Source organism: Poecilia mexicana, unplaced genomic scaffold (assembly GCF_051168715.1).
Source record: "Poecilia mexicana isolate PSO_F unplaced genomic scaffold, ASM5116871v1 scaffold_12, whole genome shotgun sequence".
Taxonomy (NCBI): domain Eukaryota; kingdom Metazoa; phylum Chordata; class Actinopteri; order Cyprinodontiformes; family Poeciliidae; genus Poecilia; species Poecilia mexicana.
Window position 1 is genome coordinate 14,269,889 of NW_028263381.1, and position 25,271 is coordinate 14,295,159.

Genomic DNA, 25,271 nt, shown 5'->3' on the forward strand with positions numbered 1-25,271 from the left:
ACAGAACAAAATAGGAAAGAAAAGTCTCAAAGATTACAACAGAAGCATGAAACTCACATTATGTGAATTAGTCAAACGTGAATTGAAATGTTAAGCGTTGCTTGTTTTACGATTTAATTTTATTATCATAAATGTTTATGTCACACTACAGAGTCTGAATGGTGTACAGGGCTATCATGTAATTTCCTTTTCCTATGTACAGAAGTTCATTTTTAAATTATGAGTGAAGTTGAATAAACTTCACTCAATTAATTAAATGATTTAAGGTGCTGAAGTGACTCTAAAGTTTTGATGGACTGACAACATGTCCAGGGTGCAATCAGCCTCCAAAGAGCTGATGTGTCTGATGTGCGTTTAGCCTCAGGTATCATATTTACCCTTTAAGAATATAATACTCACATTGACTGGTTGTCAGAAGCCACATAGCTCACTGACACAAAGAGAGATAGAGTTCGGAGACTCCTACGTTGCTGAATATTCAGCCATCATGTCTGGATCTGTTTCCCCTTGAGGCTGCAGGATGTCTTCATGATGCCAAATGGGGTTTTAAGCAATCACCGTGGCACAAACCCAAGTTTATTGGCAGGCAGCCGAGCTAAAACAGATAGATCAATGAAACTATCAAGTCAAAGCTTTGGCTTTAAGAAACATGTCATGACAATTTTAATTGGTTGGTTTTCAATTTGCTTGTCTTGTTACAGTTCAGTGGCCTCCCCATGCCTTGGGTTGAGTAAACAAATGGGGGAAAAAAATATTATTTATGGTTTGTGTGTGAATAACCGCTCAAAGATGTTAGCTTAGCAATTTGTCATGCTAACATGTCATTAACTTGTGCAAGTATCCTTTCACTGACCACACCGAAGCTGCAGCTTTTCCTGTTCTTTTTCTTTTTTTTTCAGTTTTGCAGCCAGCGTTGTGTCAGTTAGAGAGAAAATACTTTCCCTGCTTCAACAGAGGCGTCCATGGGGAGTGAATTTCAAACTGTGTCATAAAAAAAGTCAACAGATGGCTTCTCTGAAACCAGTGCCAACAGCAACAAGCATGTTTTCTTTTTTTTTTTTTTTGTATTTTCTGTAAGCTTCACCTTTTCACGGAATTTGAAATGGACATCAAAGGACAGGATAGATAAAACAATGAAAAACTGGAGCATTCCCAGAGCCAGCTTTGTGCTTCATGTTTTGATGGAAAAATATTTGAAGCTTTGAAACAAGCAAACACAAAACGTGTCACCTTTGGTTAAATTGGAACGACAAACTTCGGTGTATTTTATTAAGGACTTGCTTGACAAGTGCGTGTAACATAGAACACAATTGTAAATTTGAAGGAAAAGGACACATGGCTTTCAGATCTTATTGCTCATAAAAGTGTGGTGTACATTTGTATTCAATCCCTGATACTCCTGAACAAAATCCAGAAACCACCTAATGGTTGGAGTGCACCTGTAGTTTATTGTAAACACTGTTGTTTGTGGAAAAACAGTAACATTGCAAACATAGACACATAGATGTACGTATGCATCCCTGTCTTTGCATATAAAACATATGTTATTTAAAATGAGAAAAACTGCTAATTACAGAACATATAACAACTTTTTTTGGTAATGGTTACAAAGTCTTGCAGCAGCTGGCAGGAAGGATCTGAGGTACGGCTCTTTTGTGCACCTGGATGCCGCAGTCTGTCAATGAAGTTCAGCAACAGCTTCATCCATGGACTGGGAGACATTGCCCAATAGTGATGTTACTTGTAGCTTTAGATTTTTTTGTTTCCTACCATCTACACTGGGTCAAGGAGCTGGCCTTTCTGATGAGGTTAATTAATTGGTGTAGATAACCATCAATAAAGTCAATAAAGGTTTCCCTGCACTCCAAAAATCTCAGTCCCCTTAACAGGTAGATTCTCTTTCTGCTAAGAGCACCAGTGTTATGGTTTAAATCCAGTTTATGGAGTTCAGTCACCAGATTTGCAAAGTTGGAAGCAGAAAAGTTTTATTTTTCTCCCTAAAGCTAACTACAAATGCATGCCACCATTTTTTCATATTTCCATTTACAAAAAAGAAAAATGTACATGTTCTTTTCCTTTAATTTTACAATTATGCACTATCCGGTCTGTCTTATATAATCCTAATTATGTCTCTAAAACTAGACAAAAACGTGGAAAAAGGTCAAAGGGTATGAATACTTTTGCTTGTCAAATAAAAAAAAACAACAAAATTCCAAGAAACTTCAACTTTTTGCTATGATGGGATTATGTGAAATTTGGTTTGTCTGGAGTTTCTCTTTGAGTGGATTAAGCCTGCAGTCATAACTGTGCAGAACAGACTGAGACACATTTACATTTTGTTCCACTTTGCCGTTATTCAGTCCGACTGATCTTTGACAAGGGACCTCATGAGTCTCCTCAGTATCCAGATGATTACAGACAGAGGGAGGTTGCTGACCTCCCTCTGTCAGAACTGTTCATGTTTTTTGCTTCATGAAATCTTGGTTAAGACAAACAGATGTTGGGTTGTTTCAGCTCCACTGGACATTTCTAAAGGTTGCTATTAATGCCTATTATTAATAGCACAGTGGACTAGAGTTCTGAAATTTGATTTATTGTTTCCTGCATCACTACAAAACAACGCATGAGGGAATTTCTCCAGGTTTGGTTTTGGTATAAAGCAAGTCTGAACTCTTGCGTATTTGCAATGTCTTGTCAAAGACACCCTGTCAGAATAAAACATGACAGGCATAACAATATAAAACAGGATATTAATTGATTTATAAATCCTTGCAAATTACTACACAACTGATTTCCTAATAAATTAAAATGTTTCTGATATGAGAGAGAATCAGACTACAAGTGGGACGTAAAAGTTTGTTTTTCTCTTCACATGATCAAAGTTAAAACAAGTTGAACTTTGACACACAACACTGAAAAAGCCAACTCTTGAGCTGAATAGGCTGTTTGATCTCCGTGAAGACGTTAAACAGAAATGTACTTGGAGTATCTAAGGTGGGAGCCACACCACAAAAGAAGAGGTTTCAGTGTTTTCCTTTTAATCATCCCACAGGCACACAACATATTTTCTTCTTCTGTGTTTCCCTTCAGATGATGCAACTGGGAAGAGAGGTGGGACCAACTGCGACTAATTATCCTCCTACTCTACAAATTCTTGCAGTATCTTCAAATCTCAGAATTACATTTCAGCATTTACACCTGGACAAAGGGTAGTCAGGTCTTGTCTTACAATACAATGGCTGCCATTATATTGACACTGTATTTCCTGTCAATCCAGTACCTGCCATAACTAAAACATGCAGCCTGCGCTCTTTAGCTGCAATATGGCTGACAACATGGAAAGGACTTTTGTAGTATCTTTATGCTCTGTGCAGGATTTGTTCTGGGAATGTTTCAATAAAACAATCCTGAACGATGTCAGAGGCTCCTCAGACCCTCTATATGAACTTTTCAAACTGACTTTCCACAAAATTATAAGAATGATTTGACAGGTTATACATAAATTCACTTTTTCATATGTTTATATGTTTCTTGTTTTATTTCTTTAATGTTATTTTGTTCCTGAAGATGCAGAAGAGAAACGCTACATGCTTTGTAGCATATAATTAAACAATGAAATGACAACGATATTTGATAATGGTGTCCTGTAACTAGGACTTTTAGCAAAAAAAAAAAACAACAACCCAAAAAACTCTTATTTTGTGTTGAAAATAAATTACAGAACAGAAAAATAAATTAAATTTGTGATTTAAAAAATATATTTTATAAATTGTACAAAGGAAAGGAAAATATAGATAAATATGTTGATTAATTGATTGAAAAATGTAAGAATTTTACAACAAAATTAAAAAATTTCTTGTTAAAAATCTGAAATCTTATTCAGTCATCGAAATTAAAGAAACATGATGCAGGTATGAAAAAGGCGCTAAATTCATTTTTTTGCTTATTTATTTATACTTTTTAAATTAACATTGATAAACCCTGAAGTAACTGAAACAAATAAAAATAGTAATAATCCTGCTTCACTAAATGCTCAGGCATTTTTTTTTTCTGAGATTATGTATTGGTTTTTGAAAGAGCTGTGAAATGATCAGCAAACATGATTCCTATCTGAGATATCTATCAAATGTTTTCTTGTGCGATTGTTTTATTGGCAGGGATCTGATATGTTACTGCAGCCACTCACTCCCATTCACAAAGCTGACTTACCAGATTATTTTGTTGTTTCTTAGCATGCCTCCTCATGTGACTTTCAACCGCTTTCAACGTTGGCTACAGAAAATGTGAGCCAGTGAGGCATGTAAAGGCATGCTTTAAGCGGGATCTGCAGAGAACTGGGGCTGGAAGTGGAGGCCTGCAGCCGACAGACCAGGAAATAAACAAACATTCAGGCTGACTGAGAGGGAAGGTGGATGAAATAACCTGAGCGGCTGCATTTCAGACAGCTGACCTGGGAATAAAATTGGGTATTTTAGAAGAAATAAGGCTTAAAGACGGACTGAATGAATAAAGTCATGACGCTGCAACTCAGCTTGAACACTGCTGAAGCCGAAGCTCTGTCAAGGTGTCTTTGACCACAACATTAAAACTTGTGCAAGTACTTTGTATTCATAAGATGCAACAAAAACAAAAGCTAAAGAGGTAATTTGTAAATTCATGAATGTAATTGGTAACATAAAAGCTGATAGAGTGGTAACCAAGACAAGAAGAGTGCTTTAAAAGTGGAATAAGCTTGTTCATGTAAATAAAAACTAAACACTTGTTGGTCAGATATTATGGTGGGAAATATTCTTAGTTTTTCCAAATTGGACAAAAATCCTCACACTAAACAAACTATTAACATTTTTAGTCTCTCATTACAAATTTGTCATACATGTTATTCTTTTAATCACATGTAAATTCATTTTAGATCCACTGAAAGTCCCTCTCTTTGTGTTTGTTGAAATTGATAAATGAAGGGAAGATTCCGCAGCAATAATCGATGATCAATTTATCAAAACCACGGAACTAAAAGCCACAGAGGAACTTTAAAGGAATAAACACACTGTGTGATCAATTTGTTATGCTCTGTTATTATATTACCCTTTCACTGTCTCAAGGTATCAGTTTCTAACTTGATAATTAATCTCATTCAGCTACTGAGCGCTCCTGCTTCAACTGTTCCAGTGATGTCACATCCTGCAGAACCAGCTGCTCATCCGAGAGAGCAACGACTCACCTGAGAAAGCCGATTCTTCATCGGGGGACCCAGTCCACTCTGTCATTAATCATTAATCCTGTTAAATGTTTCAGTGACATTAAATTGTGCAAAGCGAGTGAGTGGAGTACACAGCAGATGTGACTAGAACTTAAAGTCATACATAAAATTATTTTGGATACCAGATCATTTTTAGAAACATTTAGATTTTTTTCTTTTTTCTCTCTGTGTTGTTCTTGACTGGATATTTGCAGCTGGATCAAGTCCAAATAGCAGCAAATAAAAATACATAGAAAAACCGCAAATGCTATTAAACAGATAGGTTGAGAATTTTGAAGATATCCGCAATAGGTGGGTGCCTAAAATAGGTTGCAATTATTTACCATTATTTGCTGTTTGTGAATACAGAGCCACAGCTGTGTGCACTGCAGCATTTAAAATTTTGATAATCTGACCCTTGAGTGTGGCAATGAACCAAAATTAAATTTTGGCTTTCCACTTTTGAACCATTGTACATTTTTCTTTTGAACGTGTTTTTGTTTGTATTTTTGCTGTCCACCTTCTCCTGTTGTCTCTCTGTCTCTGAGGACAATAAATGGGCAATTTTGCACCTCGAGGCTTGAATGTTCCTGCTGCAGCCCAGTGTCTCCAAAAGGCAAGTGCCAGACCAACATGGAGAGGTACATATAACATAATAAGAAGAGGAAAAAATGGAGGGGATTAATTTGAACAGCATTTCTGTGGACATACTTATTATTATTATTATTATTATTATTATTATTATTATTATTATTATTATTATTATTATTATTATTATTAAAAATAGTCATAAAGATTAAGCCGTAAGATCAAAACACTTGATGATAATGTTCGAGATGAATGAAAACAGCAGCGTAGTTGAAGCAGGCCACTGCTGAAGAGGGTTAGGGTTAGGGATACTCTGTCTGTCCCTGGAGCAGAAGAGACACAGATGTCAGAGAACACAAACTCCCCTGAGAGAGACGCGCAAAATCTGCTCATTTTCTCCACTTACTCTGAGAAAAACAATTCTGTCTAATTGGCTGAACGCATTAACGTCGTTATCTACCTTCTGCTGAGAGAATTATGACCGTGGGTGTACAGATGTAGACCCAGATGTATTTGTTTGAGTTGTGTTTATATTCTTTCTTGGCTGTTTGTCAAAATTCCCTATTCTGTTTTTGACAATATGGTGTTTCTGGAAAGCTGATTGGGGAGTTTAATCTTTTAGGATTTGTAAATAGGTGAAGTTTAGACCGATGTTTAGACAGTAACAGATGAGATAAACTAGAGGAATGTGCTGCGACAGCTCTATCTGATTTCTTGATCAAAGTGCAGCGTGTCTTTCAAGATAACTGAAAGCCCTTTGGCAGAATCTTAAATACTTTAATTCAAATTTGGGCTTTAAAGACATGATACTGAAAGTTTGATTTTTTTTAAGGCAGTCTTAAATATGATGGACATAAACAATTTGCAATGAAAAGACTATATGGCCTTATGTATAGGTTTATTGGAGCCTTTAGATTCAACATCTTCATCTTTAGACCAAAGAAACCTCAGCAAATTTGAAATGTTCCAAAAAGCACTTTTCAACTTAAGTAAAAACATAAAACAAAGGCCCAAAAGAAACAACTCGCCCTCAGGAGTCACCTCTGCTCACTGGAATTAATGTCACTGTGACCACTTTGGCGTCTGTGTGCCCTCTAGTGTGACATTTTCCATCAATCTCCTGGAGTTCAGCATGCGCCCTCCCTCCATCACCATCTAATCAAGCACAAAAAAGGGGAAACAAGTTATCTCAGCAGCTCGTTGTGCGTGAAAATTATCTGTAGGCTTGTGACGTGGGTCTTAATGAACTTTTGTGGGCCACGCCGCAGCTCAACACGCTGCTGCTGCAGTCCAAACTTGGTGGAGCTCCCTGCGGAGCTCCTGGCTGAGCGCCTGCTGCCACATCAGGCGACACTTCACACTGAGCTGCGCCCCCGCCGCCCCCCGATCAGGTGCGCCTTCAGGGGCCGTCCGGTGTGTGACTCTGGGATAAAGAGAGACCTTTTGGATGCGGCTGAGCACCTGCAAGGACACTGCGGACCGTCGCCTTTTCATTTTCTCCACTCGCATCCCTCTCCAGCCGCGCGTCGCTCATTCGGAAGGAGAGAGGGAAAGATGAGCTCCTCTCTTCCCAAAAGCGAGTCGACCACCTCTCTGCTGCGGTCGTCGGGGCTCAGCCGCAGGGCTGCGCACCCTGAACCCGCCGCCGCTCACCGGGTCCACCACCGCACTCACCATCATCAGCATCACCGCCCTTCCAGAGCTGGAAGCAGCGAGGATGCGCCCTGGTCGGATGAGTGTGAGACGAGTGCGCGGAGACCTCTCTGCCAGCCGCGACACGCTGAGTCTCGGCATTTAGTTGAGCATCACCGGGTGCAGAGGAGTTACTCTCAGCGGCAGCCGAGCCACCTGGAGGATGATTACGCTCAGGAGGAGGATGCGAGGCACAGGGCGAGCCGGCTTCACCAGAAAGAGCGCAGCAAGTCCTCCAGATCCAAACCGCATCACCATCAGCATCATCAGCACCGCGATTCGCCTCCCGCAGAGCGCCTCGTCCACCACGACGACTCCCGGCAGGACAGGAGGACCTCGCCGACTCCTTCTCTTCCAAAACCCCCCGACGAGGCGGATTTTCTCTTCGAACAGAGCGAAAGAGCCGTGAGTGGATCCACTTCCACTCTCAGTTCGGACGCGCCTGTCCGACCGACATCCCGCCGCAAAGCCAAAAGACTGGGCTCGGCGTCAGAGTGCGACTCCAGCCTTCATCCCATAGTGAAGTCGGTGTTTGGGCAGGTAAATAAAATCTTTAATTACTTCAAAGTTTGCTCTAAAGTCCATCTCACAGAAAACACACGGATGTGTTGGAGTTTGTTCAAGGAATAGTACAAATTTTATTAGTTGGAACCTGAAGAACAACTTGAAGGACCAGGTTTTAGGGGGAAATAGACTCAGAATTAACAAAAAGACATAAATTTTTAATTGGCCGTTTTAGATGACATTTAATTCATGGAAATAGGGATCACTCCATGCAGAAGAAAGATGGTCTCCTGTCAGAATGAGTGCAATGTAATCCCACTGTTCCTGACAGTCATGGCCAATCCATTATGGACTTTGGCGCCCCAAGAGAACTTGTCTAAGCTTTAAAGTTTATGTAAGGCTCATCATTTAAAACATAAACTTAACAAGGTTGTGCTTTTCCTTCTGTTTTAGAAAAAATAGTAAAACATTTCATGTTTACTTGAGGAGACAACATAAGACTTTGGCTCTCCAAAACACGCTTAGAAATTCAGATATGCTCTCAATCTATCCAATCTGACCTGGTAAGTAAATAAGTAATAAAAACAATGATTATCGCATCATCCCTAAGCTTCACAGATCATCTTAGATTTACGCAAAAACACTTTCAGGAACAGCTCAAGGTGTTATGCTAATATTTAAAAAATAATTCTGCAAGGAAAAAAGTAGTAATACAAGTAGTAACATTAACGTTTTGCTATATTTGGACGAATCCAACGTCCCACTGAAGTTCCCTGCAGCCCAGAAGGGAAGGGTAGTGAAAGTGTTGATTGCTCTGCAGAGGGTAAAAGGCTCTCAGGTGAGACGCAGATGAAGCTGGAACCAGTAAAGGTTCAGCCAGCGGGTCGAGGCGGATTAAAAATGAATGTGAATCTGGGTGCAACACGTGTCTGGTGTCCGTTCCTTTTTCATATCCTCCAATATGAATGCAGCGCCTTTCATCAAGACTGTCACCTGAGCAGCGAGCAGGGGTCACCTTACCTGCTCTGTGGAAAATGTTTGCATAGACCAGAGCAGAAAAACAATAAGGGATAAAAGCAATTCATCTGCACATTCATAAAACATACCATACCGAGATATTTCCCTTGTTGCTCTGAAAGATCATGCAGCTGTACAGTGAGTTTTCCAGTCTCTCCCCTTCCAGTCCCACCCTAATCTCCTCCCTCGCCTCTAATATCCTTCCCAATCTTTTTCTTGCCTCATTAAAATCTGTCTTTTTTTGGCCGATGATAAAAAGCTTGAGAGGAGACAATTACCTCCCCATGCGCTGATGTGTTCCCGAAATAACTCCTCTAAATCCAGGCCAAAGCTTCAATCAGTCTTAGGTGGTTCCTCAGAGGAAAAATCCATGCCACAGTGTGCTACATAAGGCCTCCAAAACTGCTGATGTCTGAGGAAAGAAGAGCTAATTGGGCATTTATTTGATCACGTCTATAAATCAGTGTGTGAGTCTTTAATTGGTGTGCTAAATGAAGCGCGACTGAAAAACTTTGATTTTTGGTAGCAAGGAGAAATGTTGCCTCATGAAATGATTCAATGTAGAGTGTCTGCGGTAAGCTACTGTCAACAATTTAAAAGATTCATAAAGTCTACATTTCCTAGCTCTTTGTAACATTTGAGATTGGGTCATGTCTCATTAGCATGCTCATTAGCATCCAATTGCAGGCAGGAGACAAGATGGCTGCAACAATGTAGCTAGTTGCAGCCAACTAGGCACAGTCCCCAGCTTGTGCCATCTGGACACAAGCTGAGGACTGAACATCCCCGGCTGGGACTCCTGGAAGAGGGTGTGTGATGCTGAAAGACCCGAAACACCCAGTGATTCCAGAAACGTCACTGATGTTTCTGGATTTATCCAGATGCATCAGTGGATGGACTTGCTTATCAACCTGCAGTAGAAGAAACATATACATTTCTTGACTTCCAGATTAATTTGAAGCCAACTTGTAGTGCGAAAGCGTCTAAGACTTCCACCATTTTGAAACAACGCCATCCTAGTGGTATGTACAATTAACATGTCATGAATCCATTGCCAATTTTGCATCAGTTATTGATATTGCAGTTATTTATACTGCAGTGGATCTGAAGTATTGAGGTTATGGATCACAGCAAGCTATGAATAGTGTGATGTATCTTAATATTCATTAATACAAACACTATACTGCAGAAACAAATACCTACAGCAGCCAATCAGCATAAAGTGAAATAAATACCACACTTGGATTTGCAAACGCCAGCTAATATGTCAAGTACCATTACGCATAGGTATTTCAATTTCCTGCAATCTGCATTTTCTTTTTTTTTTTTTTTTGCATATCTCAGATATGCTTTGGAAAATATTTTATAAGTAATTGAGTTACATTCCACAATAAAATCCTCAATCTTACAAGATGAAACATGATCTCAGAGATCAAGATAAATACATACTGAAAGTTTGAAATAAGTGAAAATTATTTACTGTCAAAGCCAAAGTTTATTTCACTACCAGAGATTTATAAAACATGTAAGTTGTTTGAAAAAGAAAGACCATTGTAAGCGCAGCACCACTTAGCTCACCAGTAATCAGATTCTAAGTAAATGCTAAATCCAGACACAAAGAGAATCATCTACTTTAGGTAAGATATTAACTTCCTATAAATTTTTAACTATTCCTTTAAAGTGTTAAAGCAGATTTTAACCTCAGGATTAAAAGAGCAGATTATTTGCTTTGTGCACTCATTGCATTGTGAGGCATCAAACACAATCAGCATGAATTATGTGAAGGACTCTGAGAATGACGCTCATATGGGAATAAAACTGAAAAACAATAAGATGCTTTCTCCTTGCAGAGATGCAGCAGCATCACTCAAAATCCGGGGTGAGATGTCAAACTCTGCAAACTCTTTCATTTCACATTTTGTTATGCAACATCCAGATCTCCATGCAATCTCAGCAGAACTCACTTGCAGGAAGTACAAGAAGCTAAAAATAGCCCATCAAGACCTGATTATGAGACTGGAGGACAGCAGTGTTTTCTTTTGGGTATTACCAAAATAAAAAAAATAAAAAAAGAGGGGAAACACTTAAGCTTACACAGCAGATTAGTGAATCAAGTACCTTTCCTGTGGCTCCCCAGAAACAAGTTTACAATCCACACCTTAAGATGCAGTCATGAAGGGGTCATTGTAGCATTTTAAGTGCAATGGGGTGAAATATTTTAGCTAATTTGCATGTAAAATAACCTATACCTTATACAATTTTAGTTTTTTAAAGTCCTGGTAACAATGTTCTTTTGGAGGAGAAGCAAAAGCTCACACTATCACTGCAATGAATAATGACCATGAGATTTTTTTTGTTTGAGATATTTGTCCTTTATTCAAACCAGAACTACATGATGTTTTGGTGTACAGCTAAATTGCTGTCTCATCTAGCCAAAGCTATCATGTTTCAGATTTGAACGGATCTAACATAGAGCAAATTAATGAAATAAGGAGAACTTACAAGGAGAAAAAACACAAAGAGAAGATTATGGGCTGCAGTAATGAATGGCAGAATTGAACTCAGACATAGAGAACTCCATCCCGATGTACAGAGAACGGAACTGTAGCGTTTAGTGAAATTACTTTTGGAAAGGTAGGACAAATATCTATCTTTCCAGCTAATCAAATTCTGCAAACTGTCTCATAATTCATGTAACATGAAGGTCTCTATTCCATCCCAAACAGGAATCATGTTCTGCCAGAGTTTCTTACTTGTCTTACTTGAAGAAATTGAGTCAACTTGATAATTGACAGAGCTGATTAGTAATTCAAACAAATCCTTTAAGCATCAGCTGTGATGTTGCTCCAAGCTCCTGTCCTACATATATGTGCAGAAACAATCACCATTACAGGACAGTGAAGGTATTTCCAGACTATAATAAACTAGCAATGTCCTTCTTTTTAATGCCAGATTCTGTATTCAAAGCAGATAAAACATATAAAAAAGCTTCAGATTTTTTAAATTATTGAGGTAACAATCTGTTTGTTCTCCTGAAAATCTTTTATATATAAATGCTTAGATCTTTGGAAACCTTGCATGCTGTCAAGGAGTCAGAGTTGTGTAAAATAAAAATGCGGAAGAAAGCATGTGTTATCCAGCAGAGGGTGCAAGCACCTATAAGATAAAGCTTGCAGAATATATTTCGGAGTGCAACAGAGAGACTCGCCGTCCTCTGTGTCCCACGAGTGAACTCAGAAACGCTTCATGGTAGAAGGAACTGAAGAAAACACGAAAATTGGATAAACCAGGTAGAAATATATGCCTGCCCACAATGAAAGAAGTCAGACTAAAGAGTATTTTCTCAATTCCTCACTTCTACAGTTAGTCCTTCTGCATTTCCAAGGGATGGCGTTATTTTTTATTTTTTATTTTTTTTAACCTCTTCTATTTTTTCGCTCCTTCCAAAGCATCCTTTCCATCATTTTTTTCCTCGGTCGCTTGGGTCACCCTGACCTTGATGACGTCAAAGAATCCACTAAAAGAAATAAAAATCCATCTTTACCACACAGAGGATGGAAATTAAAAGAGAGAGCGAGAGGCTTAATCTCACCATTGCATATGTTCTCAGTTTGTCTGGAGTGTAACGGGCTATTTTTAGACACAGTTGGGTATTTTTATATCTGTGCTGCCAAAGATGGAGGCAGAAAATTTACCCTTCGGTGAAATCCACAAAATTAGGATCAGATCCCAAGCACACACAATATACAGTCTGAACTTCTGCTTTGTTTAATTAATGAATGTTTGTGGCAATCTGAATCTAAAATAAGAAACAAAAAAAGACATAGATTTACGAAAAAAAACGAGGACAGAAATAGAGACACACTAGATGAAAACCACATCTAGGATGAAGTCTGATGTTTTGGTCAAATGTGACTTTAGTGGATCATTTGGATGAAAGTGTGACGTCTCAGCCCAAGCATGAGGATGTGACGCAAATGTGTTTTTTTTTCTTCAAATGCTGTTTCTGACGACGGAAATGCACAGAGAGAAGGAATCTCATGGTCACATTATTTCGTCTCAGCTCCTAGATGCACAGAGAAATGTAATTGCCTTCCTAGGAGGACAAATAGACCTAAAATACACAATGTAAGGTACAAAATATTTTTTTTCTTTCTCCTTTATAACACAAATTTAACAGCCAGCCAGTACCATGCAATAAAATGAATTTTATTGAGATTTTCTGCTTTTTAATCAACCACCTAGCAAGTTAAATTAGGACTACAATGGGGGTTCATCTTCCAGTAGGACAATGACCTCAAATATACAAGCAGAAATACAATGGATGGTTTAGATTAAGAAAAATTCACATGCTACAATAGCTCAGTCAGAGTTCAGACCTAAATCAAAGCCATAACTATATTTGCCTTAAGAATTTCTTCATCCATCCAATTGAATTTCGGTGTCACTTCCATGACCACAAGTGTGTAAAATCTAACACCTGGGCATGCAGACTGCCTCTACAAACATTTGTAAAAGAATGGGTTGCTTTTCCAGGGTGGTGCAGTCATAAATGTCCTCTTTTTTAAGTACTCCACATTCAAATGAGGTGCTACTGGTTATTACAAGAAAATCAACCAAGTGGTAGATAAAATCCAAGATTAGACGAAAGGCAACTTTCAGCAGAGTCAGTGGCTGAAGGACTTAAAACATCATGCAGCTCAACAACATTGTGTAGATAGTTTCATGGAATGGGTTTGCAGCTGCATCCAAACCTTACATCACCAGATGCAGCACAAAGAGTCAAAAGTCAGATGTGAAGCACTAAACCAGTGGGAAGAGTAGAAACGTGGAGTGGCAAATCTTCCCTCTTTGTCAGGGGTAAATTTTGATGTCTGGGAATGATTTTGTGGGTTTTTTATGAACTTGACCCCTTGGTTCCACTGTAAGGGAACTCCTAATGCTGCAGCATAGCAGCCTTGTTGGAACAGTTTGGGCTTTATGTCTTAATATTTCAACAAGACCTCGTTACACAAAACAAGGTCCATAAAACCATTGATTAGCCAGTTTGGTGCACAAGAATTTGACTGGCCTCCACAGAGTCCTGACCCCATTTCAACAAAACCCCTTTGGGATGAATTGAAGTGGAGACTATCAGTCAAGCCTTCTTGACCAACACCAGCGTTTGACCTCAAAAATGTAACATGGTGAAAAGTTCCCATGAGCTCACTTCCAAACCTTGTAGAATTTTTTTTCCCCCCAGAGGACTTGAATCTGTTATTACCGAAAGGAGTGGGATAACATCACAGTGAACCGTATTAATTAACTCAAGATCATCTAGGTTTGAAGGCAGACTGGCAAATATTTTGGCAGAACAAGATTTCAAATATTTCTTCTTATAGTGAGTGACCTATTGTTTACTTTCTGATGCGCCTGGAACATTTAATGAAGTCTATTACAAGCAGCTTCTAAGTTAGATCCTAGAATCACTGCTTTTTGCAGGACGCTGCTACCATGCTGTGTCCAAACAGTTATGTAAGATAGCAATAATGATTTTCTGAGTTAGTGAGTGAGGAAAATCCACCAAGGAGAAGGAAAAAAACCCCACAAAAAAGAAATAAAGAGAGAGAGAGAGATGGAAATGAAGCCCGTGCACGCTGTGGTGTGACATTATAAGAGCTGACGGCTCCTGTATCTGACGTCTGATGTGTTCTGAAGTTCACAATGAGCCTCCGGTGAGAGGCTGGATGAATCATCTGCAGAGCAACAAAGAGGACGCTGAATGGGAGCTTAGATCTGAAATGACTCCGGCGTGAATGTGTTTATTAGAACAGGAGCGAACAGACAAGGTCGAGCAGGAGGAGAGAATATTAGGCGGCTGCAGTGGCTGACGCTGGCGTTACCTGCAGAGTTGAGACTGTGGGGGACGGCTTTATAAAGAGAGGATGCTTTTACTGCATGTGGCACAGCAGAAGGCAGAAGAGGAGTTTGGACCTTCTAAAATAAGTCAACAAGTTTGAAACTAGAGAGCTGATTTAAGATCAGTGAAAAATAAAATTACATAGGAGCATGATTTTCTTTAAATCTAAAAGTTAATTCAAAACTCAATCTAGTCATAATTTCAACTCACATGTGAAACTTGAAATCACATAGTGAGTGCATGAAATACAATGCATTAATGGGTGAACCCTGCAGAGATGTTCAAAGTCAAATCAACCTTTAAGCAGCAGCATAATCTAACTAAATGTTTTACTTTGCCACAGTTTGTCACTCAAAACATCTCCTGTAAAACGTATCACTTTTATTACTTTTTTTTAAGTTGAGCATTTCAACAGTAATCCACAACTTCTAATTACATATACAAGCAGACAGGGGTCCGTTTTATGTTTCAAGCAGAAATAAAGAGAACAGGGATCTTTGTAAGGCAGATATTTGCTATTTGATAGGAATTAGGCTTGTCAATAAATACTCAGAAGCATTTAAAGAAAGTTGTTAATGATTATTAAAATAATTAATAAAGATGTGGTGATTCTTAGGACATCACCTGAAAAAGAATCAGCATTGGTATTACTCTTTACAGATGCACACACATAGCAATGCTGACAGAATTATAATTTAAACCTAATTTCAAAGTTACTGAGCTTTTGGCTGAACTTAAGACAGATTTTCCTGAGGTTTCTCCAAATGTGTCATTAAACTTGTCCCCTTTCTTTTTACTAATAAAAAAGGCCTTTTTGAACATCATTATACTGTTATTCAGCATGATGCTGATAAAGAGATGTCTCCATCTCTGTTGTCCGTCTTTGTTGTGTCCATACTTATACTATTTTTAGCGCAGCAAAACCAGGCATGCTCCACTCAGATCTGTAGTTTTTCACTGAAGCGTCCCAGGGGGCGATATTGTGCTGGTTTACACACTATTTACTCAGAAGAGCAGAAGAAGAAGAAGAAGAAGGCCTCAGGTACAGCTGGTAATATTTATATTTAACAAAACCTTTTGACAAGCTGTAGAAGAATTAGGCTTGAACCTTTTTCTCCTTGACTCAATGAACGGAGTGAAATCAGACTTCTCAAAATTGTAGGAAGACCTGAGAAAAAAGATTAAAGATGCTTGAAATTCCCATTTACTTGAAGAGAGAGAAGGAAATGTTTTCTCTTGGAAGAAGTATGTAGAACATGCTTAACAGAAGTATTTCTGCTGCTGCCAAACACAGCAAGAAAATGGAAAGCAAGCAGGTGTCTGGCAGACTGATCAAACCTTCCTCTATAGATAACCCCACCTCTTGCTTCTGGCGATATGCTGCCATCTTGTGTGCAAATTATCCAAATTCACAGACATGAAGCAGTCAATAACACATTTCCTGTGCAACATAACAATATTCTGGGAGCAGGAATTTTTTACAGACAAACCATCAAAATTAAATACTAAAATATGTGTGTGTGATGTGTGTGTGTGTGTGCGTGTGTGTGTGTGTGTGAGGGGGGATCAAATGAGTCAAATGAGGACTAAATCCCTAAAATAATTTAAAGGTTTACGTGAAGGAACTGAAATAGACGCCACAGTAGAAACAAAACCTTTGAAAGACCTTCTGGAGCCTGAAAAACTTTAAACCTTTCAAGAAAGTCTTGCATCCTAATCACTGAATAAAAGGAAATTATTTTTGGCTCATAATACATAAGTTATGCTGTGTAAGTTAAAGACATTCTGGCAACTAAAACAACAATGTCAATTTTGTCATCAAAACTGTAATTTATTTTTCTATTCAAAGTTGCATTGGAATAAATATTCTGTTTTTATATTTACTCCTTTCAACTGCTGGTTTTAGAGATGCTCTATATATTCAACATTTCTCCTCTGTGGCAAATGTGTGCGTGTGTGTGTGTGTGTGTGTGTGTGTGGGTGTGTGTGTGTGTGTGTGTGTGCGTGTGTGTGTGTGTGTGTGTGTGTGTGTGTGTGCGTGCGTGTGTGTGAATGTGTGAAAGACAAACTGCCGGCGAGCATTTCTTTCCCTGTCTGTGTGTGTTTGCGTTTGCACGTGCTGCTCCGCTCCTCTCTCCGTCAGGGTAATTCGGCATCCGTGTGTAATTTCTTTACCATTTTGGCTTTGATCTGAATCCGAGCCCTGAAGCTTATCATGACTTTGTGTTGCCTCCGTGTAGTCGGGGATGGATGCTGGGGGTAGAGTCGGAAAAGGGGTGGAGAAAAGAGACACACACAGAGAGAGGGAGTTTTATTTTTAGCTTCGTAGCCCCACATCCAAGTGTGTTTAATCAAGTGTGTGTTGGTGTGTGTGTGTGTTTGGATTAGTGTCTTTAGCCTCTTGGTCAGAAGAAGGTAATATGCTTGTCCGAAAGAACTTTGTCAGGCACATTTGTACAAAGATGGTGTAAAAGTGTGGAGTTAGCAGGAGTTTGGGACGCGGATGGGGGGGTGTGCGGGGAAAAAAGAGCAAGACTGACGGACACACAACGAGAGACAGCGAGGGTAGAGGGGAGGGAGGAAGACACTGTAGGAGAGGAGAGGATGGAATGAATAAGCAATCCTGCTTTTCCACTTCAGGCACTCGCATCTTCCACAGATCACATGCATGCTTCCTCTCCCTGATAATCTTTGTTCTCCTAACCTGTCCTTTATTTTGTCTCAGCCTCCGTCTCCTCGTACCGTCCAGCAGGTCCTCCTTTGTCCTTCTCCTCGTATTTCCTCTGTCTTTCCCCAAATGTCCCTTTATGTCAGTCAGTAACCCACTGAACCTTTTTCCCCTTTCTGATCCTTCTACTCCAATGCATGCCTTGACACCCATCCAAACATGCATGCAGACAAGTGCACTCACAAACAGACACAGTAGCACAGTTAGAGGTAAAACATAAAGGACAGGGAGATTTGGTTGCCTTTTTTTTGTTGTTGTTTTCTTTTTGCAATGGGAAACTCTGTAAAGTCACTAAAAAATTTCACCAAGAAGGTAAGCTTCGCTCTGAGGTTTTTCACCCTGTGGTCGTCTCCCTTGACTCCCCCTGACCCTCAGTGCATGTTTGTGTAATGGTGTGTCACCAACTGGATCAGTGGCTGTAATATTTGACTCAGTCCCCTCCTGACTGATCCCTCTGTTCATTTCGATACTTTAGTCCCCAGCTGTAGCTGTAAAGTCAAATCAAACAGGGGATTGGTGTAGAATTAGCGTCACAGCTTGTTAACGCCGTGACTTTTAGTCAGGATAGTTGACACAGGGTTGTTTCGGAGTATTTGTCCTGCAGCGTTGCTTAGCGCTTGAGATCTTTTTCATGATTAGGATCATGTCATCAGACCTAAAAAGTCTTAAATTCCTCTTGTGTTGAAAGCAGCTTCTTATTACTATCAGAGTCTGTCAGATAAAAATCTATGACCAGAATTGAATCACAGTGTCCCCCCCCCCGCCCAAAAAAAACCATCAAACCTAACAAATTCATCTCATTACTTGCTGCTCTGGTTGTGTCATCCTTATGCTTGAATGCACTCTCATCATAGCAGCGACCGCCTTCATATCTGCAGCTGCACATCCTTGAGAAAGCACAATATGACAAGCAACTGTTGATGCCATCTGTTCGAGGAGCGCTGCAGAGTTTCTCCTCACTTTCTTCTCTAATGTGTGTATGTGTAGATGAGTGTGTTTTTTTTTTTTTGTTTTTTTTTACTCTTCTTGTTAGATTATATAACTGGCACGAGGCTTCATGGTACTTTTCTGGCAGAATGTAGCCCTGCTCCATGCATCGCTTGCTCAGATTACCCAGTGGGCATCCGTTCCTGTGGCGAGAACTGTAGGAATGCACAAATTGGCATTAGGACTGGCATGGTGGCAGATGGAGTGTGAAGGTTGTTTGTAGGATGTCATACAAGTGAAGGAATGTTTCATCTGCCTGTGGTTGTGAGCTCATGTCAGAGAGAGTTTAAGGAGTGGATAAATGGATGCTCGGTTATTCTCTAAGATGTTGAGTCGGTTGCTTTTACAGTTTCTCGTCGATCCTCTTTTGTGGCTTTTATAGCAGAACCCCCACATTTAATGTTCTGAATTTAATAAAAGATGTGAAATGTTGCCTTTATGCTCCAGTATAATGATGGTAGGAGCGTTTTTGATTTAATCTACAGGAATCTTCCACTCTGAGAGGCAGTGATTGTTATTAATTAGCCTGCAGCTCTCACACTAATTGAGACGGCCGCTGAGAGAACAACCTCTGCCCGCTGGTTGATTGACTAATTGGTAATTATAATTTCATGGCTAAGTGAAATTTTACTTCATCGTTTAGGACAAACAGGATTGGTTTACAAAAAGGAAACAAGACAAGAAGATTAAATTGCAAATTGAACATATTATCTCACATTAATATGTTAATGTGAGATTTTAGACAATAATGCCTTGATGAAATGGCTTAGATCAAAGCATGTTTATGCGTGAGAGTGGCCCAGTCAAAGTCAGAATCGGTGGCAAGCCATTAAAATTTCTATTTAGACGTTACCTGTCGAATCCAGCTGAGCTGACAAAAAGCTCAAACGTATAAATACGTTTCCAAGAAGCTGAATTCAGTGCAGACATTTTGAAATAAAGCATCTACAAAGAGCTTGGTCCAACATTCAAAAGATAAAATTGACATTTTTTCAATCCTGTTAGAGGCATTTTTCATCGTTGCAGTTCACAACTATGAACATACAATACCTCAAATGTTTTAAAAGCACGAGACAACAGTTTTAACCCAAAAGCAGGATGGTAATGTACAAGTCAGATTCATTTATGGCATCAGTTGCCTTGTCATAATATGTTACACCCTGTTTTGTTTGACTGGGTTCTTTCATCCATCATATCACACTTTCCTGATTTGACACCCATGTGTCAGTCCACAGTCACCCCCTCACCCCCCCACTCCCACCTGCACGCCCTTTGAACCCGTCACCCCGTTCCACTTCCACCCGACTCCTTGTTGACACCACACCTCAACAAAATGAGTCACAGTCTCTACCCCTGTCTTTACCTCTGCTCCCATTTCTGGCCCCTCACCCTGGATGCTGCTCCAGGACAAGAAGAAGAACTACAAAGCAGTGCAGTCCAGTGAGGAGGGGGGATCTGGGGGGGGCCATCTTGAGCCACTAGTAGCCCTGGCCCAGAACGGAGCCAACATGCACAACGTGCTGGGGCCTGCATGCATCTTTCTACGCAAGGGCTTCGCTGAGAGCCGGCTGGCTGTACGTAAGTCCAGAACATATAAAGTGCATGCAATCCAAAGGAGATTAGCACAAAATGCAGCTTATGCACAATAACCACCAGCAGAAGATTTCATGATCACAATACACTGTCATAAGCATTTGACAAATGTGGTGTTGCTCAGAGGATGGCGCTTGGGGGACTTGAAAGTCTCACATGGACGGAGTGTTCTTGGTTGTTGGAAACAAGACAGAACAGTGTGTGTGTCTGCGTGGTGTGTATTTGAGTATAACAAGCTGGATACTTGAGTAAAAAATGGAAAAATACAAGGAGGGGCTATGGTAATAATTGAAATACACCTTTTCTGGTCATTATTTCTTTTCATGTTCCTGCAGAAATGCAGAAAAATATGTTTAGTTTTTTTTAGGATTTTAGTGAACAAATTGTCAGATAGCATTCTGAGTGAGTCAATAAAATAAATATATTTTGCGTAGAACTCAGAGGCTCTCAAAAGCTTACATACTCTTGTTAAAAGGGCAGGGTTTTTAATCTTCTTCACACTTGTCACTCGTGTGACAGCGCTAACAAATGGACAAGCTAGGCTAAATGAACTTAGAGCAAATGAGAAAGTTGCACAAAATCAAATTCAACAACTATCAATAGAAGTTAACATATTTTTTTTGTGAATTAATTTATGAACAAGTCTAACTACCAGTCAATTTTAACCAGAAACGATCATCTCTCTGCTTAGAAAGCTTATAATTAATCCAAGTTAGCATCAGCATCAATAGAAACTAAAGTTTTGAATGATCTAACCAGAATCCAAGATCCAATCTGACAGAATCTGACCTGAAGAGGGATTTGTACAGGAGATAGACTGTTAAATTATTATATTACAGTCTAATAGATTTAGAGAACATTTGTAAGATGAAGAGGCCAACTATTAGTTACGATTTAAGATGCTGACAGATTCCTAATGAAAAAGATTAAAAAGCTGCTTTAACAAAAAAAAGAAGAAAAAACAGGCATTTTAACAGGAGTGTACACTTATGAGAGCCACTGTACGTATACATTATACCAGCTGAAAAACAAAACATTTATTCCTCACACAGTGAAAATGAAATGTTACAAATTCCATATTTCTGATGTTTGTCTAATTTCTTTTGTTCCACATGCCAAATTTTACCCGACTGCCAAGAGACTCTCAGCGTGTTTTCATCTCTTTGTGATCTTACGGATGAGCTCCTCCTGTCCAGTTGGAAGCAAAACCGAAAAATACTGGCACACGTCCAAAAGTCCCTGTTTTTGTTTTTTTTTTATTATTTATTTATTTATTTATTTTTTTACAGTGTCATATTGTGTGAGGAATGAGGAAAGTTGGCAAGAGCTTAAACATGTCAGCCACAGTTTGGGTGATAACCTTGCGTTGTGATTTCTTTACAGGACCGAGAGCTGAGGCCAGAAGAGCTGGATGGTATGTCAGACGACGGCGTCAATCAAGTTTAAAGATGTGCTTTAAAATAAAGCTGCCGCTTTTTACTGCTGTGCTACAATCTCGCATCTTACATTTTGGAGGAATCCAGTTTCTTATTTTAGTACTTTCCGTCTTAACCAAGAAAAGTAATAAAAAGAAAAATCCTAATAATTCATGAATAATAAATGTAAATTTAGGTATATTTTACCACATAAACTTATCAGCTTGCCCAAGAATTTCTTATAAATGTGAAGCAATGGTCTGTTTCTGTTTGGGACTCTCCATAAATGGGAAAGATTAGAAAACATACCAGTCACGTATGGATTTTTAGATACTGACTTCAACTTCAAATTCTGGACAATTCAAGTTTATTTTCCCACTACATGACAGCCATGAGAACCACAGCAAAACTAATAATGCACATTATTTAAAGACTTTTTAAAAGGCTTTTCTACACACGTTTACCAGAGTTGTCGATAATTGTGAACAAAGCTTTATTTATAGCAGAATAAACAATCCAAGTGAGCAATTTCTGAAATATTTTCATGTAATTTTATGATGTATTTTTTTGTCCCCAGAGTTGCGTGAAGCATTCAAGGAGTTTGACAAAGATAAAGACGGATTCATTGGCTGCAAAGACCTGGGGAACTGCATGCGGACGATGGGATACATGCCAACAGAGATGGAGCTGATAGAACTGAGCCAGCAGATCAACATGAACCGTAACTGTTTTGTCTCGTTATATTTCCTCCTGACGTAAAGTCCAACACTGGCTTATCTTCTGCTTTACGTCGTAGCTTTGTGGATTATTTTATTTTATTTTATTTTATTTTTTTTGCATGTGACGTGGATTTGAGGTTAACTCTTGTTTTCCTACAGTGGGAGGACATGTTGACTTTGAGGACTTTGTTGAACTTATGGGGCCCAAACTTCTGGCTGAAACAGCCGACATGATCGGAGTAAAGGAGCTGAGAGACGCCTTCAAGGAGGTGAGGAAGATGCCACTGCTGTTTGACACTTAACTCAGGACTAATTGACATAACATCTGTGTGCATAAATTGCTGAAAAATATTCGTGTCATCTTGTAAAATGAAAAGAGTAAAACCAAGTTGCTTTCATATTTGTAGCAGAGGAAGTTCCTACTCTTTATGAAACGCATTATATTTGCATTAAAGGGTCTCATCTTGGTTCACACTTAAAATATATAAAAAAAACAGAAGAAAGGCTACAAAAAGAAAAAAAAACTACACCCAAGAAGTTACACCAGCTGCTTATTTTAACAATCTATTTCCTTATTTTCAGTTTGACACCAATGGTGACGGCCAGATCAGCACAGCCGAACTCCGAGAAGCAATGAAAAAACTGTTGGGACAGCAGGTACGGAGCCGCTCCGAGAGACTGCCCTCCTCTCAGCGTCTCTCCATCAATCAGTGTCCGACTGATTTCTGCCCGTCTCTTTTCACGTGCAAATTTAGTCTGAGTGTGTGCCACAGAAGTTGACTCTTCCCTCTCGACTTTACCAGGTTGGACACAGAGATCTGGAGGAAATTCTACGTGACATTGACCTAAACGGAGATGGACATGTGGACTTTGAAGGTGAAATGTTAAGTGTAATAATTAACTTAAGAGGTTACATCAAGCTACTGCAAGCCTTCAAAGTGTTGAAATTAAAGCCATAAAATAGTTTAAATAATTAAATGAATGAAATAATCAGATTGCTATTTACGTTCAACATGGAAGGTAAAAAAAAATAATAATTCGACAAATAGTGAAGTTTTGAAATTCTGGTACTATTAGTCTTATTTATTTAAAACAAAATTAAAGCTTCGCATTAAGCTGTGCTAACAATAAATCCTTTTCTCCTTAACTCCCAGAATTTGTTCGAATGATGTCCCGATGAGTTCGGCTGCGACGTTGCATCGGACGTGGATCCTCAGCTGGAGGAGTGCGGAGAAAGTCTGGCGAAGAAAACCGAATTTCTCTGAACTGTGAAAACGGCAAAAACATATCAACCTTGCCCCAAAACTGCCTCGCCTGAGCGGCTGACGAGTCCAGCCGGGAGCCTCACTGTTAATAACACACTGCTGCTGTTCCTCCGAGCATAAACAAAACCGACGGCTGCACTCGTGACTTTTCCAGAGTACATTTTTAAAACACGATTTCTTTTAATAACTGCAACATTTCTACGTGTTTGCCGACCCGATGGGTAATGGCGGATGTGATGTTTGAGATATTTTCTGCAAACACCAACAGCCTCTTATTACTGACTGTAGCAATTAAGAGTAATTAATACAGCAGTGCGAAGCAAAGCGACACAAAGCGCAACGAAATCTGTTTTCAATGCAGAGGTTATATGAAGCACAAACGCAAAAAGCAATATAGAAACATTCCATGTCATCTCGTCATGTCTGCGTGCGCGTTTTGTGTATTGTTGATGTTTAACGTCGATACCGACTACAGAAAAATCAGCTTAAGACAAACCGATATTTGTTTGGTAAGTATGTGTAACGTAGCACTGACTTTTCTGTGACATACATGTGCAATTTCTAGTGTGCAGACGACATTCATTTAGCTGCAATCCTGTAAGAAAAACATCATTAGTACCAGAATAAGCTTTTGATTATTTCTCTGTTTGGTTATTACTTGCATGAATAGCAATGAAGTGTGTGATCAGAACGTCGTCACTAATCTGTCACTGAGGAAGTCAGCAGATTAGTTAATAAGAGATGTTTTTTTTTAGGTGTCATAAAAATGTTTAATTTTGGGGACTTTGTAAGTTTTCTTATTTCAAAAGCCAAAATGTTCCCTTTTGGTGCAACGTTTGTCAGCATTATATACCTCAAAGTGAGCTGAAACATAAATGTCGTCCATTCTCCTCCCTAAACACATTCCAGTCTCTGAAACCTGTGTTACTACTTTATTATCAGTAAATGTAAGGAAGCAAGGTGAGCTTCTTATGCAAAAAGCCAAAGAACGTTTACAAAACCTGATTTAGTTTAATAAATAAAGCTGGTACAGCTTTGCCTGTTCAAGAATGAACATGAGAGAATATGCATGTTTGTTGATCTTGAGATATATTTGAATAGGGAAATCCAACTTTGTGGTTTTTATGTGTCTTAACTGTGTGAAACTATGCATGGCAAAACTACTGCAATTTGTAGCAGAATATTTAAAAATAAAGATATTTCAATTGGAAAATGTGTGTTTATGGGACGTATAATTTGCATTTTATTTTTATTTGATATTGAAATTACACCATTTTTAAACAGAAGCTGAACGTACTAATCATAAATATTGTAAACCTTTGAAGTTTGAACCATAATGTGGCTAGAAAAAGAAGTGTCAAACAGTTTAAACTGTGTAAATAGCCTTATAAATCCTTATAGAAAGACAGATCCACTTTTTTGTTCTCACTGAATTTAAATCAGACCAATCTTTTATTGTTTTGGGTCAGAGAACTATCCAAATGATTTTAATTTGCTAAATATCACAACATGAATTTGCCAGAGATGTACCACTAACAGAAGTATTTTTAAAAATGCAAAGAAAATGGAAATTTAAGGCCACAAACCATGTGAAAAAAAATCTTTTGACTTTATTCTCATCCCTGACA

At 39.0% G+C, this 25,271-nt stretch overlaps 1 protein-coding gene across 1 annotated transcript; it reads left to right on the top strand.

The window, feature by feature from the left end:
* Positions 1-7,066: 7,066 nt before the first annotated feature.
* cabp1b (calcium binding protein 1b) lies at positions 7,067-24,856 on the top strand. The gene is made up of 8 exons (XM_014999910.2): positions 7,067-8,056; positions 20,058-20,225; positions 21,628-21,658; positions 22,237-22,380; positions 22,538-22,647; positions 22,961-23,035; positions 23,182-23,254; positions 23,533-24,856. Exons 1-8 carry the CDS (start codon positions 7,067-7,069, stop codon positions 23,556-23,558), a joined length of 1,617 nt encoding a protein of 538 aa, XP_014855396.2. The 3' UTR covers positions 23,559-24,856.
* Positions 24,857-25,271: the final 415 nt, after the last annotated feature.